Genomic DNA, 14,741 nt, shown 5'->3' on the forward strand with positions numbered 1-14,741 from the left:
AAGCCCATGTCTCAAAGGATTGTGGGTTGCTCCTAACTTGGGACAAAGATCCAATTCCTTGGACTTAGACAAGCCCCTCTTGGGTAACATCATTGCCTTCTCTTATTATCCATATGGGAATAGGATAAATGTATATCCGATCATTTTATTATTTTAACTCAATGAAGGATAGAGTAGAGGTTATCCAAGTTTCCTAGATACCAATTTTGCAATGGATTCTGTCAAAGTTTACAGATCCAAGCCCGTATCTTAAATTGACCCCTACCCTATCTTGGGACAGATACAATTGCTTGGATTTAAACAAGTCCCTCCTTGGTAACATCATACTCTTCCTAATGTAAATCACATAAGTGGAGATTGAACTTATTTCCAATAGTTATTTGTAATAATGATAGTATTAAAAATTGGCTCTACCTTTAATAATAATAATATGGGAGTTACCTTCATTCTCCATATTAATTATACTTTACAATTAGTTTTACTTCAACTAACAATTAATTGTGATAATGATTGGAAACTAATCTCACTTAGAATTCAATATTAGAATTTCGGAAACTTAATTCTATTCAATCATTATTTAATTGTAATTATCTTATTTGATAATTCTTTGATTATTACCTTGTCAACTTGGAAAATCAATCTCATTCCATTATAACTATGCAATTATAAGCATTGATAATAGGTATTAATATTCATCACAATGATAAGAAATGTACTAATAATAATATTTCATATTAATAATATTCCATAATAATGAAAAAAAAAATATAACTTACCTCATTACGTTTTTGTGTTGGGGTGGTGATCTAGGAGTATGAGGTAATCTTCATATCAACTTTCCACATTAAAGTGCCCTTATCCCACGCTGAGTTGACGTCATCACATGGAGTACGTTGGATGTTGGGCATATTTCTGTGTGTCTTTCCAATCTTTCTTTCCCTTTATTTGCTACACTTATTGCAATTAATACAATGGATGTTGTTTTATGGTTAATGTCTAGATTGATTACGTTTGTTGGTGATCATGTTCCAGATCAATTATTATTCAATGTGATAATCTTATATTACGTCAGTGCCTACGTGTGATCTCTATTGTCGAGTGATTTACACCAGCAACTAATAAATTGGTTTTTGAATGTTTAAATTTCATATCATAGGCAGTATTGAGAATGATACTTTGATATGATTTTCAAAACTCTATCTCAGGGTTTCTGATCCTTATATTGTTCACTGCATATTCTTAATATGTGTCCACAAGATGTAATCTTTTATGCCTATTATATATTGGTTAGTTGAATTGATAGAGTTTAAATTATTTTTGACTTGAATCAAATCATAAGTTTGGTCAAGCAACTAGAATCCCCATGATGGAAATAAAAATTTGCACTGACATGTTGGACTGGAACGTTGAGGAATGTATATGATTTTTATAATATTTTCCTTATTATCGTTTATCTTATTATAGAGTTTGTTACTTTCTTATTTCCTAAATTGAATTTACTACTAGGTTGTATCTTACAGTGACTAGCTATCCAGCGCTGATGTGCTCAATGCCTCAGACCTCTGTCAAATGTTTGAGAATATTGTTCCTCACTTACAGCAATCAGACATTTCCTTCAGAGTGTATGATTCATAAAATCATTATATATTGACTGAGAGTCATACTTACCTGTCACTCTAGCTGAAGCACTTCTTCTATGGTGTGCTCTGATCTTATTTCTTGTTTCTTCCCCTTATTTGATGAAATTTAGTTTGATTTATTATCTTTCTTTCTTAGGCCGCTTTATCTGTTGCTTATTGCCTATTCCCTCTCATTTTCTACCTTCCAGTAAATAGAAGATCAAGCAGTGTAGTATTATGTTATTTCCTTCACATTTTCTGTCCAATATCCTTCTTGCTGAAATATATGTTTGTGGCACTGGACTTGACTGATATATTTGGCATATATGAACGTCAGATGTGTCCTTCTGCTGGCAATATAGTTCACCCGAACATATCCATTTTAGATGACCATATTCCTTACTTTTTCTGCTTGATTTTGTCCTATCCGTCTCTTTGCAAAACTATACATTTTTTGAAACACCCATCCATATTAGCCGTTTTTCGTTTTCTTCTTTTTTGATTATTCTTGTCTAATCTTTTTCTTGCAGGATGGCAAGATCCTGCTCTGATATTAATTGTAATGTCCCCAATCAGGACATTAATCCATTATTTCAAATTTGTTTGCAAATTAATTGTTATCTCTCTTTCCTTTCATCCATTTCCCTATTTCCCGATGATTCACTTTTCAATATTTAATATTCTATATATATGCTTTCTTAGAATCATGTCCTCTCATAATAAATATTAATTATATTATATTAATAATATATTATATTAGTAATATAAATTATATTTCTTGTTATTAATAATACTATTTTTGTTATTTATAGTATTATCATTTTACTATATATAATTAATATGTAATTATCATATATTATAATATTTTCATCTTAATATTTTTATATTATTATTGTTTATTTTCATATATATCATTTAAACTATATATATTAATAGTTGTTTTTAATTCAATCCAATCAATCATGGACTTCTGTTTCCAAAATATCTCTTTGCAAAGTTCCCATTTAGCTAGTTCTTTGGAATAAGAATCTTGCTCCTTTCAAAGCTCTTCAGTCATGCACTCATACCTAATTTGCGATGTAATTTTCTCAAGTTCCCTTGAAGAGCCAATTTTGTTTGAAAATATTGCCAAAAGAAATTTTGTTCCATCTTTTAGTTGTCTCCAAAGAAGGCTTACCTTGCACCCACCAAATCTCTACAATATTAAACAAATCTGAAACCTTGAAGCCAACATGAGTTGAAACTTGGAATGTGGGATGTTTTTATATAGGAAAGGTTGGAGAAGAGAATTTGATTGGTTAGTGATCAGAACCCTTTCAGCCCAAAATTTCTGAAAATGAAGTCCATCCAACACCAATCTAGTGATAAAAAACTAGGAACCTGTCCAATCTCTTAAAAATGGAGTTAGCTCCAAAGCTTCTATTAAGCTTGGTGAAAGTACCATTTCTAGGCATCACATCCACCAGATTGAGGTATGGCATGTTATTCGTCAAGAGAGAAGAGGGAGACCCAACACAATCAATGCCCCTTGGTTTTTCATCTAGATTTTCTATTGCATTAAAATCCCATGCAAATCTTACAAAAAGTTATACTAGGATGAATAAATCTATTATGGGCCTATAGTAAGATCTCACTCGGAAGCTCCCAAGGTGCATAAACATTTGTGAGAAATAAAATATCACTTGAATCAAAGTAGGAGACTACCATCAAAATGGAATTTCTGCCCTCCAAACACTAATTAGGATGATGTTAGAGGGTTCCAAAAATAGGCTATCCATTAGCATTATCAAGTGCTCCCATACAAACACAATTACCACCTTGCTAAGTTTTGGACAAAATACAAGCCATGTCTTCCAGAAATAACTTGTTTCTTGTACGAAAACAATATCATGACATTCATCAATAGGATCACAAGCAACTTTTAGTTGAGAGATGCTACCTAAACTCCCTAGCATTCCAAGGTAATACAATCATTTCGAAGGGCTAGGGAAATGCGTGTAATTGTTTTAATGGCACCTATTTCTACCAATGACTCCTTAATCCTTGTATTGATCCTTTTTCCTCCCTACATTGGATCCCTTATTAGGACACCCTTTCTTCATTCTTTTTAGCTGAGTCCTAGCAAGATGGTAGTTTCTTTTTCCCATCTCCTCATCTGTTATTGTATCTTGAGTAGTGTTTGACAATCCATCAACTCTTTTTCTGTCCTTATGCATATGGTCTAAGTGATAAGGGGTCCTGAACTACATATGCATTTAAGGTCTCTTGACATTTGACATTCATTTCAAGACTATCAAAACAAAATTCTTACCATTGAAAGTTGGGGCTTGCAAATCAAGATGGGAAATTGAATCATAAGGAATTAATTTGATACCTAAATCAGGCTCATGAAAATCCTGGTTATTCAGTGATATTTCAATCCGTTGCATTTATATCCTCAAAAGTTTATGAAACGTGAAATCTGTTACTTGAAATCCCCTTAAATAGAATAATTTTTTGATTCAAGTTCATTCTTCTATTGTTTTGAGTTCGCATAGGAATAAGCTATTTGAATCAGATTGATTAGCAATAACTTGAGCTTTTCCTTCTCTATTTCTGTTTATCTGCATCTTAGAAACATATTGGTTAGCAATAGCAAGCCTCAAAAACCATTTTTGGGCATTTTCTCGGAAGATGCTTTCAATCATGACATTGATAACATTTCAAAGGAAGGCCTTCATAATGCAATTGTTGAATTCATTCCATGTTTCCCAAGTAAATTTCAATTGTATCCATACAGTTATAATATAAAGTACAGTACAACCTTCAACTTTGCATTAGAAAGGTAGACGAAAAATCAAAGGAGGTCATTGATTTCTATGACATTGAACATTATAGCGATTGGACAAGGCAAAATGAGAAGACCCCATTGTATATTGCAGATGAGATTATTGATTTTCCGAGGCAGGCAATGAAGGATGTGACTGCTGAAAAAGGAGCTACTAGATTTTTATTGGGTGACAAGCTAGAGGAGTCATTGCCTTCTAGAGGTAGGATGGAACTTGAGTTGGAGACCAAACACAACCTTCGATGTCAACCAAGGTGCTAAATGGAGTGCAACAATTGGAACCTCTCCCCAACTTTTCACTAGACTATGGAAAAGGAAGCTGTAAAATGTTGTAATATGCGATTTATGAATTATTATGATAATCTTTAGAGGTAATCATCATAAATTCCTAAAGCATCTACTGGATAACTGTATCAAGATTCAGCTTGATGATGCAAACTTGTTCTAAATAGATATTCTGCTTGTTCAAGTACTAATAATCAGATAGTTCGCCCTAGAGATAGTAGGACATTTTTCTAGTAATTCATCTGCACCAATGAACCACAAATTAGCAGCTTCTTTCCTAGTAAGTATCTGCCTATTCAATACAAATTATAGGCTTTATTAAAAAATGTGTGTATTATGTGTCTACATTGTGTATGCTTTGTGTCTTCATGCATTCATCTTTATACATCATAGCTGCTCTGTGTCTTCATGCATGTATTTCTTCTATGTTCTGTTTTGCATATTTAAAACAATATCCTAACACTAATCATATTAAAAACACAAATTACAAATTACTACCTTAACACCACGCTTAAACTCTACACACTACTAACTAATAATGAAATACTAACTACCCACTAAATAGCTTTATATTAAAAAACTCTAAATACAGAACATAATAATAATCATGATCAAATTTACTAAACACTATTTACTATCCTTAACTATCTCCTAAACCTACCTTAAAACCCTACCTATCTGCCCTACACACTTGGCCACTTGACCCTACTCTTCCCAAGGCTCATGTGAGCACTTCCCCAAGCTTGGAGTGCCCTCCTAAGGACTGTCGTGTCCTTGCTGTTTGGGCAGTGCTCCTGACATGATGTACACTTGGTAAGGAGTGGGTGAATAAAGGGTTTGGAAGTATTAATGTAAAGTGTAGTTAGGGGGGTAAATAGGATATGTAGAGTAGTTTAAATGAATTTTATTTTGTGTTTCATTCAATCTCACAAACCCAGCGTGACTTTTGGAAGGGAAAGGGGATGAGTGGGGTGTGGGACCCACTCCCCCACTTGTCTATTAACATCTTTTTTAATCCTTTCTTATTAAAAAATGATCATGGGTTTCATTTTTTTGATAGGACTTTTAATATAACTTTTTTTTTTCTTGATTTATATTTATTATTGTTATTCGGACAATTATTTTTAGGTAACTATATTTATTTGAAAGTGGGTTTATTAGTTAGAAATTGCAAGTGTTAATGTTAGTATCTGTTAATAGGAAAGGGTTGCAAGGGTATGTTGGAAGTTCTTAGAGTATTAGTTTAGTAGTTTTAAATGTTCAATTTGTTATTATTTAATTATGGGTTTGGCATTTAGTAATGTTAATGTAATGCTAAGAGGATTGGATAGCCTTTGAGTTAGGTAATATAATATTGTTAATTAACATAATAAGTGCAGATTTAGTTCTCTAGGAGATTGTTCTAGTAAGTTGCATTAGGTAAATGGTGTTGAACAAGACATAATGTAATCCATGTTATTGTTTCAAATCCTTTTGTATGCAATTTAATATAGTTAAGTAAGGTTTATTAGCAAGTTAATTAGGGTTAAACCCGACTGTGTTATTATAGTGGTAAATTCCTTCCTTATGTTAGGAAAATGAAACATGTGAATCTAACCTCTTCGAATAATAACCTAACTAGATCAAACTTGTCATAAGAACTAAAAAAACACCCTAATTACCTCTTTGGGTTAATGATGTACCTTTATTTCACGACCCTATAGTTTAATCAATCGAACTTATTCAACCAATGCTAAGAGTTCTTGTAGCACAACTTATGGGTTTGAAGTAGTGAAGTATGTTTCTATACCGACTCTACATCATAATGAAATGTAATCAGAATTCATTTGTATGTCTAAACCTAGAAACGAGAACAAACTCTTTCATGTGTACTTTAACCACACCTAATTACCTTTACTGTGATCAATGATTTAATTCTAAAACTGAAAGCCTAGAAGGCTAGTAAACTAATTGTGCAACCTCGAGACTTAAACTCAACCTTACCTTGTCATTACCTTTCTGCAACAAATTTGGTGTTAGTGTGTAATAAACTTAGTTGTAATTATCTTTAAAAATAAAAATTGTTGGTGTGTTTTTGCCTTAACTTTTGGGCATGACACATCGTATCTGCTCCGTGTCTTCATGCATGTATTTCTTCTATGTTCTGTTTTGCTTATTTCATATTTCTAAATAAGGTGAAGGTATACTAGAATAAGAGTAGGCCCCAACAAAAAATCTATTGAAATCAAACTTGTACGGTAGAATCAACTCATAAGAATTGCTTGAGGACAAGTGATTTCAAGAAGGGTTGACCATCATGAGTCATTACCCTCTCAGAATGAGACCCAACAATCATAAATGATCAAAAACATTAAATATTAAGTGAATATTATATATAAAATAATGTGGTACAGTATTAATAAATTAATATAATTATATAATCAAGTATTATTATCTCATATTTATATATATGAGATAATATTTAATACTATTAAGAATAATTGTATATGCCTAATTAAAAATAAAATGAGGGACATTGATTACAAAGCGTCACACCTCGATTACAATGTTGCTATGAAACCATTCATTCTTGAAAAAAGAGAACATCGAGTGATCACAATAGACAACAAATATATGAATAATCCATTTAATATAATAAATAGCATCATTATTTAATTATTAGACAATAATAATTTACTATTACCCATTTGTATATATTATAATGATATTCTATTAAGGACAATTCCTAATATAAAACTTTTACTATATTAATCTTTATATTGAAATGTATTGAACAAATGACCGATGAATGGGCACCACCCTTTTTGTGGGGGGCCTATGTAAGATAAGGTGTCAGCCTCCAAAATGATTGACGGACTATATAATACTAAGGGCACAATGCTAAGGAAACCTTGGAGAAAGTTGGAAATAAGAAGGCAATGAGAAATAAAGGAGGATGAAAGACAAATCATATAATTACAAGTGATATAATGGACATGTAAGCAAATATCATAACTAACTCACATACTCAAAATTGTTGGAAAGGTTGGATTTATAGGAGGGCCAAAATAATAGGGGATCCGCATATGAGGTAAGTGGCTTAAGTTAATAAAGTAGTGATATTTAAAGTTAATTAAAGTATATATCAAGGCTACTATAAATATTGATGACCACACACACACACACACACACATATGAATTCTACAAATGCATTTGGGAGAATAACATAAATTGAAATAATTAATTTGATAAATAGATTTTTATTATTACTTATATACATATATAGGGGGAGTAATTTAATAGTTGATAATAGAAAACTTAGAATTATATGAGATAATATGTGAGAGGCATATGCCAGAAGTATATTTCTGAATTTAATATCTAAATGCTCTAATGTGTATCACTATATTCTACAATTATGATCTAATGTAGCCAATTGTTTGAATGATCTAATAAATAGATATCTTGTATATACCTATTGGTAATAATGGAAACTAGAATAGTATTAGTATTAAAATACTAATACCTACTTAGCTAATTCCTTAATTACTCTCCGATACAACAAAGCAGATAGGGAGTTCGCATAGGGGAAGGAGTAATTCGATCAATTTGGGGAAAAAGAGTCTCAATGTGGGTGAGAACCATGATGGAGCCTCAAGTTGATTGTTTCCATACTCAAGCAACAATAATTCTACTATCCACCTTAGGGTTAGTGATTAGAAGGGGATTAAGGAATCGAAGCTTAAATACGTATTATAAGTCAATTATTGCTTCTAATATGATGATGATAAAGAATTGGAATTCTCTTAGATTGAAAAAAATGTAATTCAAACCCTAATTGGGGATTTTATGAGAAAATTGAGGCCCTATTAGGCATCATTACAAGTGGTAACTGAGCATAATCTTGTCATCCTGTAGATGATAATGTAAGCTGATCATTGGTGAAAATCACAATTATGAAGGTCCAAAAAGGAATACAAGCCACTATTATATTGTCTAAGAGATTTGCAATCAATGTCATAGCCACATTATAGAAAAAAACAAAGATAAGTTCTCTTCTAGAGTTATGCATAGTATTATTAAGTTAAATATTAAAATAAATTTTATCATTTTACATAAATTTATAATTATAATGATGCAGGTATTACTTAAAGTAGATATTAACCTGATGAGTAGGACATCAAGAATATAGGAATTTCTACATTTGCATTGTTTCTACTCTCTTATTTTAGTTAAATTTCATTAATTGAAATGGAGAAATGTGAAGATGAATGATGAATTACACATTTGTACCTTTTGTTACTTGTTGATAGCAAGTTTGAGCGTAAGGTTAATTAAAACTTGATTAGATACTAAGCTTGATTGCAAGTTTTCATTTGGATTGCGTCAAGATTGGGTAATTGGATGAATATTGGCAATGTGAAAATCCTTCGTTATTTTTGGTGATTGCATCATTTTCGTGTTGTTTGAAGCAAAGCTTGGTAAATAGGAATTCACTCATCTAAACATCATTCATTGATATCATTGTCCTTAGGAAAAGAGCAGATTCCCTAACCCTCAATTGCTTTTTATTTTTATTTGAAGTCAAGTTAGTGTTCCAAGGTTGAGCCACTTTGAAGAGGAGAGTTGATGAAGTCTAGGAAGAATAGCTTAAATCCTTGCTTGATTACCAACATATTACATCATTAAACTGAGTATATTCAACAGAAAGTCAGAGGTGTACATTGTAAACCTCAGGGTTTCTTTCCTTGATCGTACAATCGACATTTGGAGTTTCCTTGTCAAGAGAGGATGGAATACTTGGTTTATTATTTTACATGTTGGAGTGGACACAAAACTTGCATCAACACCTCGGTGCAACCTATCAGATCTGGGCTCTTTGTCATGTCCCATTCCAATGTGTGATCATGTTTTGTGGTTATTTCTCTCTATTCATCATCATCTTTGCATCTCAACGAAGGTGTCCCTTTTCTCAAGATTGGGTCTTCATAGTGTGCTGAATATAAGGGGATCGTATTGATGAAGATATAATTAGATAAGCTGGCCTTCTTGACTAATTTAATTAATTCATTTTCAGATGAAGTAGCCGTTTGCAATATATTAAAATCCAAGGAATAATTGGAAAAATATAAATACTTAAATTTGGCTTTAACTGCTTAATAGGGGTAATTGTTAAAGTCTCAAGGAGTAAACAAAGTGTGATACTTACAAAATGAATTTTGTAGAGCAGCTAGAGGAAATCCAAGATAGATTGGGGCAGGTGTGGTGCTTTAATGCTTTAACCAATCAATTTGGTAAAGATGCCTATTTATTTAAGGTATCAAATTGAGTAATTATATTCTAGAAGGGTACAAATCAGCTTTTATTTCTAAATTTAAAAATTTTAGTGGAAGGGTAAGAACCTATATAATGACTAGAGATTGAACAGTATCCTATATGAAGCTTGACTTTCAGGGAGTCATTTTGATAACTTTGTGTTTAGTCATTGCTTTCTGGAATGTAACATGGTTGCTGATGGTATTGCAAATGTACGGTTTGATCGATTTCCTATTTCCACCAAGCTTAGTGATGAATAGGATGAATGCAATTCAATGCAATCTTCCATACCTTTGTGTGAGCAAAAGTAATTATAGCTTTGGACAAGATTTGACTTTATTCGAGAAGCCAATATGTAAAAGTAACTATCACTGCATATTTTTTGTGCTTTGGTACCTGTTGTATACTTCATTTGTGTCCAAGCTTGTATGTGCTGCTCCCTCCCTAGGCATAATTTTTGTTTAAATCTTTTCCCGTGGGCTTTTCTTTGTTAAGGTTCATATATTTAAGCTTGTCTAGTTTGCTCTAGGTGCCATGGAAAAGAGTTTTTTTGCCAAAGACTTTTCATGGATGAGCTTAGTTTCTTATCCCACTTAAGAAAATCCTTGGCAAAACAAACATTTGACATCGAATTTTGTGAATCAAGTGCCATGTGAAGGACTTGCCACTTTAGGGGCTGCTTGAACAAGGGCATCTATACTTGAGGATTTATGCATAAACTGGAACCTCGTGTTTTGGAATTGATAGCAAAGAACTGGATTCTCAATAAAATCCTTCCTTGTGATGAACTTGTTCTATTGGGAAATAATATTAATGATGAATTCTGATGGGGAGCTTCTTCAACTAAGAGCTTTTAGCTCTACCTAGGCTATTCCTAGCCCACTATAGGGTCTTCTCTTCTAACTCAGAGGATCCCTCTACAATCCCCTTCCTACAAGAAACTCACCACCAATTCAGAATTCCAATGCCATTCTCCCAATTCACTCCAAATGCCTTCTTTGGCTTAGAATGCCAAAACTTCCCAAGAATACCAAGTACCTCAAAAACAGGGTGGAACACTCCTAATGAGGTTCTTAATGCATTTCTCATCATTCTGCACCATTCTTTTAAGGCTCTTTCACCCAAATCACAAAATTAGCTAGTTAGGCCTTGTAGCCCTAAGAGCCCCTATTAGCCCTCCTAGAATCAAGGAAAGAGTTATAACTCACAAAAACCCTTAACAAGGCACCTTGGTGTATACTAGACTTTTGTTCCCTATTACCATCTCTTGAAGATTTTGCAGGTCTATGGTTCCAACAATGTTTGTACTGTATGGATTCAGAAAACCCTACTTTTAAGGGTTTTGGAACCAATGTTAGTGTTTTCCCTCTTGCAAGCGTCAAACTCCATACCCAGCCTCCTCCTTCGAGTTTAGCTTCCCTTACACATTGCTCCTGCCTTACCAATTCAAGATTGACCTATGCCAATCATTTGTTCTTCACAAGAACTCCTTACAAGCATCTCCTTGCACCTTGCCAAGCTTGCTAGCTTGCCTAGGGCTTGCTTGTAAAAACAGAAAATGGCCTTGCACAACCTCCACAAACCATACTTACAATATTTACAGAGGCTATTGCTTGGTCTCCAAGAGCCATGGTGTTTAGACCAAGGATGTTCAAGCTATAGCCCATTCCATTATTGCTTCTCAAAACTAGACAGCAGAACTAACAAAAAAAAAAAGTTTTTCTAAATCTTATTGAATGCCTACTTGAAACCAAAACAATTGCACACAGATTTAAAACATGAACTCAAGATTCTACTTCATTAAAAAACAGTCTACTATTCAATCCAGAATCCAACCAAAAACTTCAAAACTACACTCAAATGCTCAAAATTGTCCTGTTGCTGAATGTTGTCCGTACATCCAACTGTCCAACACTAGGAACTGAGTTGGAAAAGTCTTGAATAGACTTCATCTTTCCTCCTAGTCTGCAGTTTGAACCATAACTGCCTCAACTTATTGGTTTTCCATAACTGCCTGAAAAGTTGTCAAGCAATTTTTGCAAAATTGCAAAGTTGTCAATGCAACTTTTTGACAACTTTTGCAATTTTGCTCCTAGACTCTCCAAACTTGCAAAGAATGTTACCAAACCTCCTAGGATGATCTTAGAACATGTAAGGTCCATCTTGACACACTCCTTGCCCCCTTCTCTGACATTTCCCCTCATTTTGCCTCCTAGAGCAATTTTTGCAAGTTTCAACTATCAGGACCTAATTGACCAAATTAGACTCCTAAATCAAAACCTATCAACTAACACTCCTTCAACACACCATGGAAGTTTATTTGTAGTCCTTGTTAACCCCATGGTTGGCTAGACCATCCACAAACCGAAAACTATACTCAAGCTTTGACCTTGCCCTAGGTGCTCCTGCACCAAATACCCTGCAGGCTCTTTGATGATGGTCCACCTCTTGAATAATTTCGAGGTTTATCGTGATCCGTGTTGAAAAAGAAGGCAGGTTTGGTTTTGTACAGCCAAGGCCCAAGACTTTGGCTATGTGTTTTGGTTTTCCGCGAGGGGTATTTGCAAATTTGTAGTGTATACCACCTTCCTACCATAGTGAATGGTTTCTATAGAGCCAGGTTTTCATGTACCCCTCAAGGATGATGATGCGTCAGGTTTCTACAACCAAGTCAGTCTTATAGTGAGCACAGTTTGTGGGTATTGAGTAGCTGTATCATTTCCCTTTCTTGCAATTTGGTTGTTTTGTTTTTGCAAGGTTTGACTGTTTTGGTCTCTACAGGTCTATCCAGCTGCTTATATATGTATCTGTTCTTTTATTTTCTTGGAGAGGGCCTATATGGATTCTGCATTCAACCTATCAAAAGTGAATTATGGTTTCAACAAATTGTGGACAGAAAACTCAGAAGTATCATCCGCATTAGGAGATCAGGGATATTTTAAATTTAGATCTTATTAACTATTGTTTTCTACTTGAAAAATATGATTGAAATCATTAAACCATAAAACTAACATAAAATTACACCAAAATCGAATTGTTTATGATGGCTGGAGCTATAGCTGTTTCTTCTGCTCTACAAAAGTAGATAAATAAAAATTCTTTGAATTAGTTTGACTAAAATTCTAGCCAATGCAAACTTTCAGATTGCCAATAGCCTGCCATCAAGACATTAGACTGCTCTAATCTCATAAGTAGTTAATGATTAAGGATTTTATGGATCTATTTATTGTCTATTTAATGAGGTCATCGTTCCGATGCAACAGATGATATCCATTTATGAGGTCACACTAGACAACCAAATTTACATGTCCTTTACTGTTCTCCACTTGAAACTGTGGGTAACATTAAGAAAAAAAAAAATTCAACAAAATTGAGTTGTTTGTGTAGGCTTGGATTATAGTTGTTTCTGCTGGACATCCAAAGTAGATTCAATAATTTTTTTTTGTATTATTTTGACTAAAATTTTGGCCATTACAGAGTTTCAGAATATAATAAATACATAACAATATCCTGTCATCAAGAAACATTAGATTGGTGCAATCAAATGCACTAAACTCACAAGTAGATTTTCATTAAGGATTTCGTGGGTCTGTACGTTTTTATTGTTTAGATTTCCATCATTCTGATGCATAAAATTCAACATCAAAATAGATCAATCAATTTTTTTGAACATAGCATTCCTCTATGAACATCATATACATATGAAGGTCAACATATTTCAAATGTTTTCCTCGTATATTTATGGCTTTATGGCTTCCACAGGATCTTATTCACCGCCTTGAGCTTTCTGTCAAGCTGAGGAAGCATAAGGGATGTGTAAACACAATTTGTTTCAATCCTTCTGGAGAACTGCTTGTCTCAGGTTCTGATGACAGGGAAATAATAATTTGGGACTGGGCTGCTGGGAAAACTAAGCTTTCTTTTAATTCTGGTCATAACAATAATGTTTTCCAGGCCAGAATTATGCCTTTTACAGATGATCATAGTCTCGTAAGCTGTGCTGCTGATGGCCAGGTACACTCTTTACATTAGGAATCAATGTACAACCTCTTTCCTGCTATTTAAGAATTGTTAATACTAGTTGTTATCTGCCAAGCATCTTTTTGTAAAATTTAAAATAAAAATCAAATTGACTATTGAGGTACTGCTAATAAGTTTTAACTTCTAATTTTTTACCCCAAAGCTAATGCATTGGTAACATCAAGAAGTTATCATGAATCTCTTTGCTGTAATTAGTTTTAATTTGTTGTTTCGAAAGCTTATGCATGGGTAACTCCAAGTAGCTACAATATGCATTATAGTTTATGAGTAGATAAATGGTAATAATGACATTTATTTATTTCTTATTTAATCCTTGGACTTCTGATCTATTCTGGTAGACTAAGTTGTAATCAATAATTGAAAACTGTCACTTACCTTACAACATTACTACATGATCGAGTTGAAATTGCAGTACTTTTAAGTTTTAATACATGCCAATGCCACAGTGATTGCAAAGATGAGATATTGTATCTCTGATGCATTTCCTGAGCTTTTGAGCTGACAACTTAATTCCATTTTTTTGCAAAATACTTGCTAGTGCCAGCACATTTACATTTGCATATATGTTCAAGCATCAGTTTTTCTTTTCAATTATCTACTTGTTGGCTTTAATGTTTGTCTGGCAATGATTACCATTTGGTCTGCACTACATCTATGTTGAATTCAATATGATT

The 14,741-nt window shown here is 33.3% G+C and overlaps 1 protein-coding gene across 2 annotated transcripts in view; it reads left to right on the plus strand.

The window, feature by feature from the left end:
• The window catches only part of LOC149530358 (uncharacterized), a 107,099-nt gene that overhangs the window by 74,196 nt on the left and 18,162 nt on the right, over positions 1-14,741 (plus strand). The window contains exon 2 of one of the 2 annotated variants that reach the window (XM_089811783.1): positions 13,789-14,040. The exons of the other annotated variant lie outside the window; for it this stretch is intronic. Coding sequence (XP_089667909.1) covers positions 13,789-14,040 — 252 coding nt within the window. The remainder of the gene's footprint in view (positions 1-13,788; positions 14,041-14,741) is intronic. 2 annotated transcript variants of the gene reach the window in all.

The sequence above is a fragment of the Cupressus sempervirens genome, chromosome 11 (assembly GCF_028749045.1).
Source record: "Cupressus sempervirens isolate cs-2001-9-10 chromosome 11, ASM2874904v1, whole genome shotgun sequence".
Taxonomy (NCBI): Eukaryota; Viridiplantae; Streptophyta; class Pinopsida; order Cupressales; family Cupressaceae; genus Cupressus; species Cupressus sempervirens.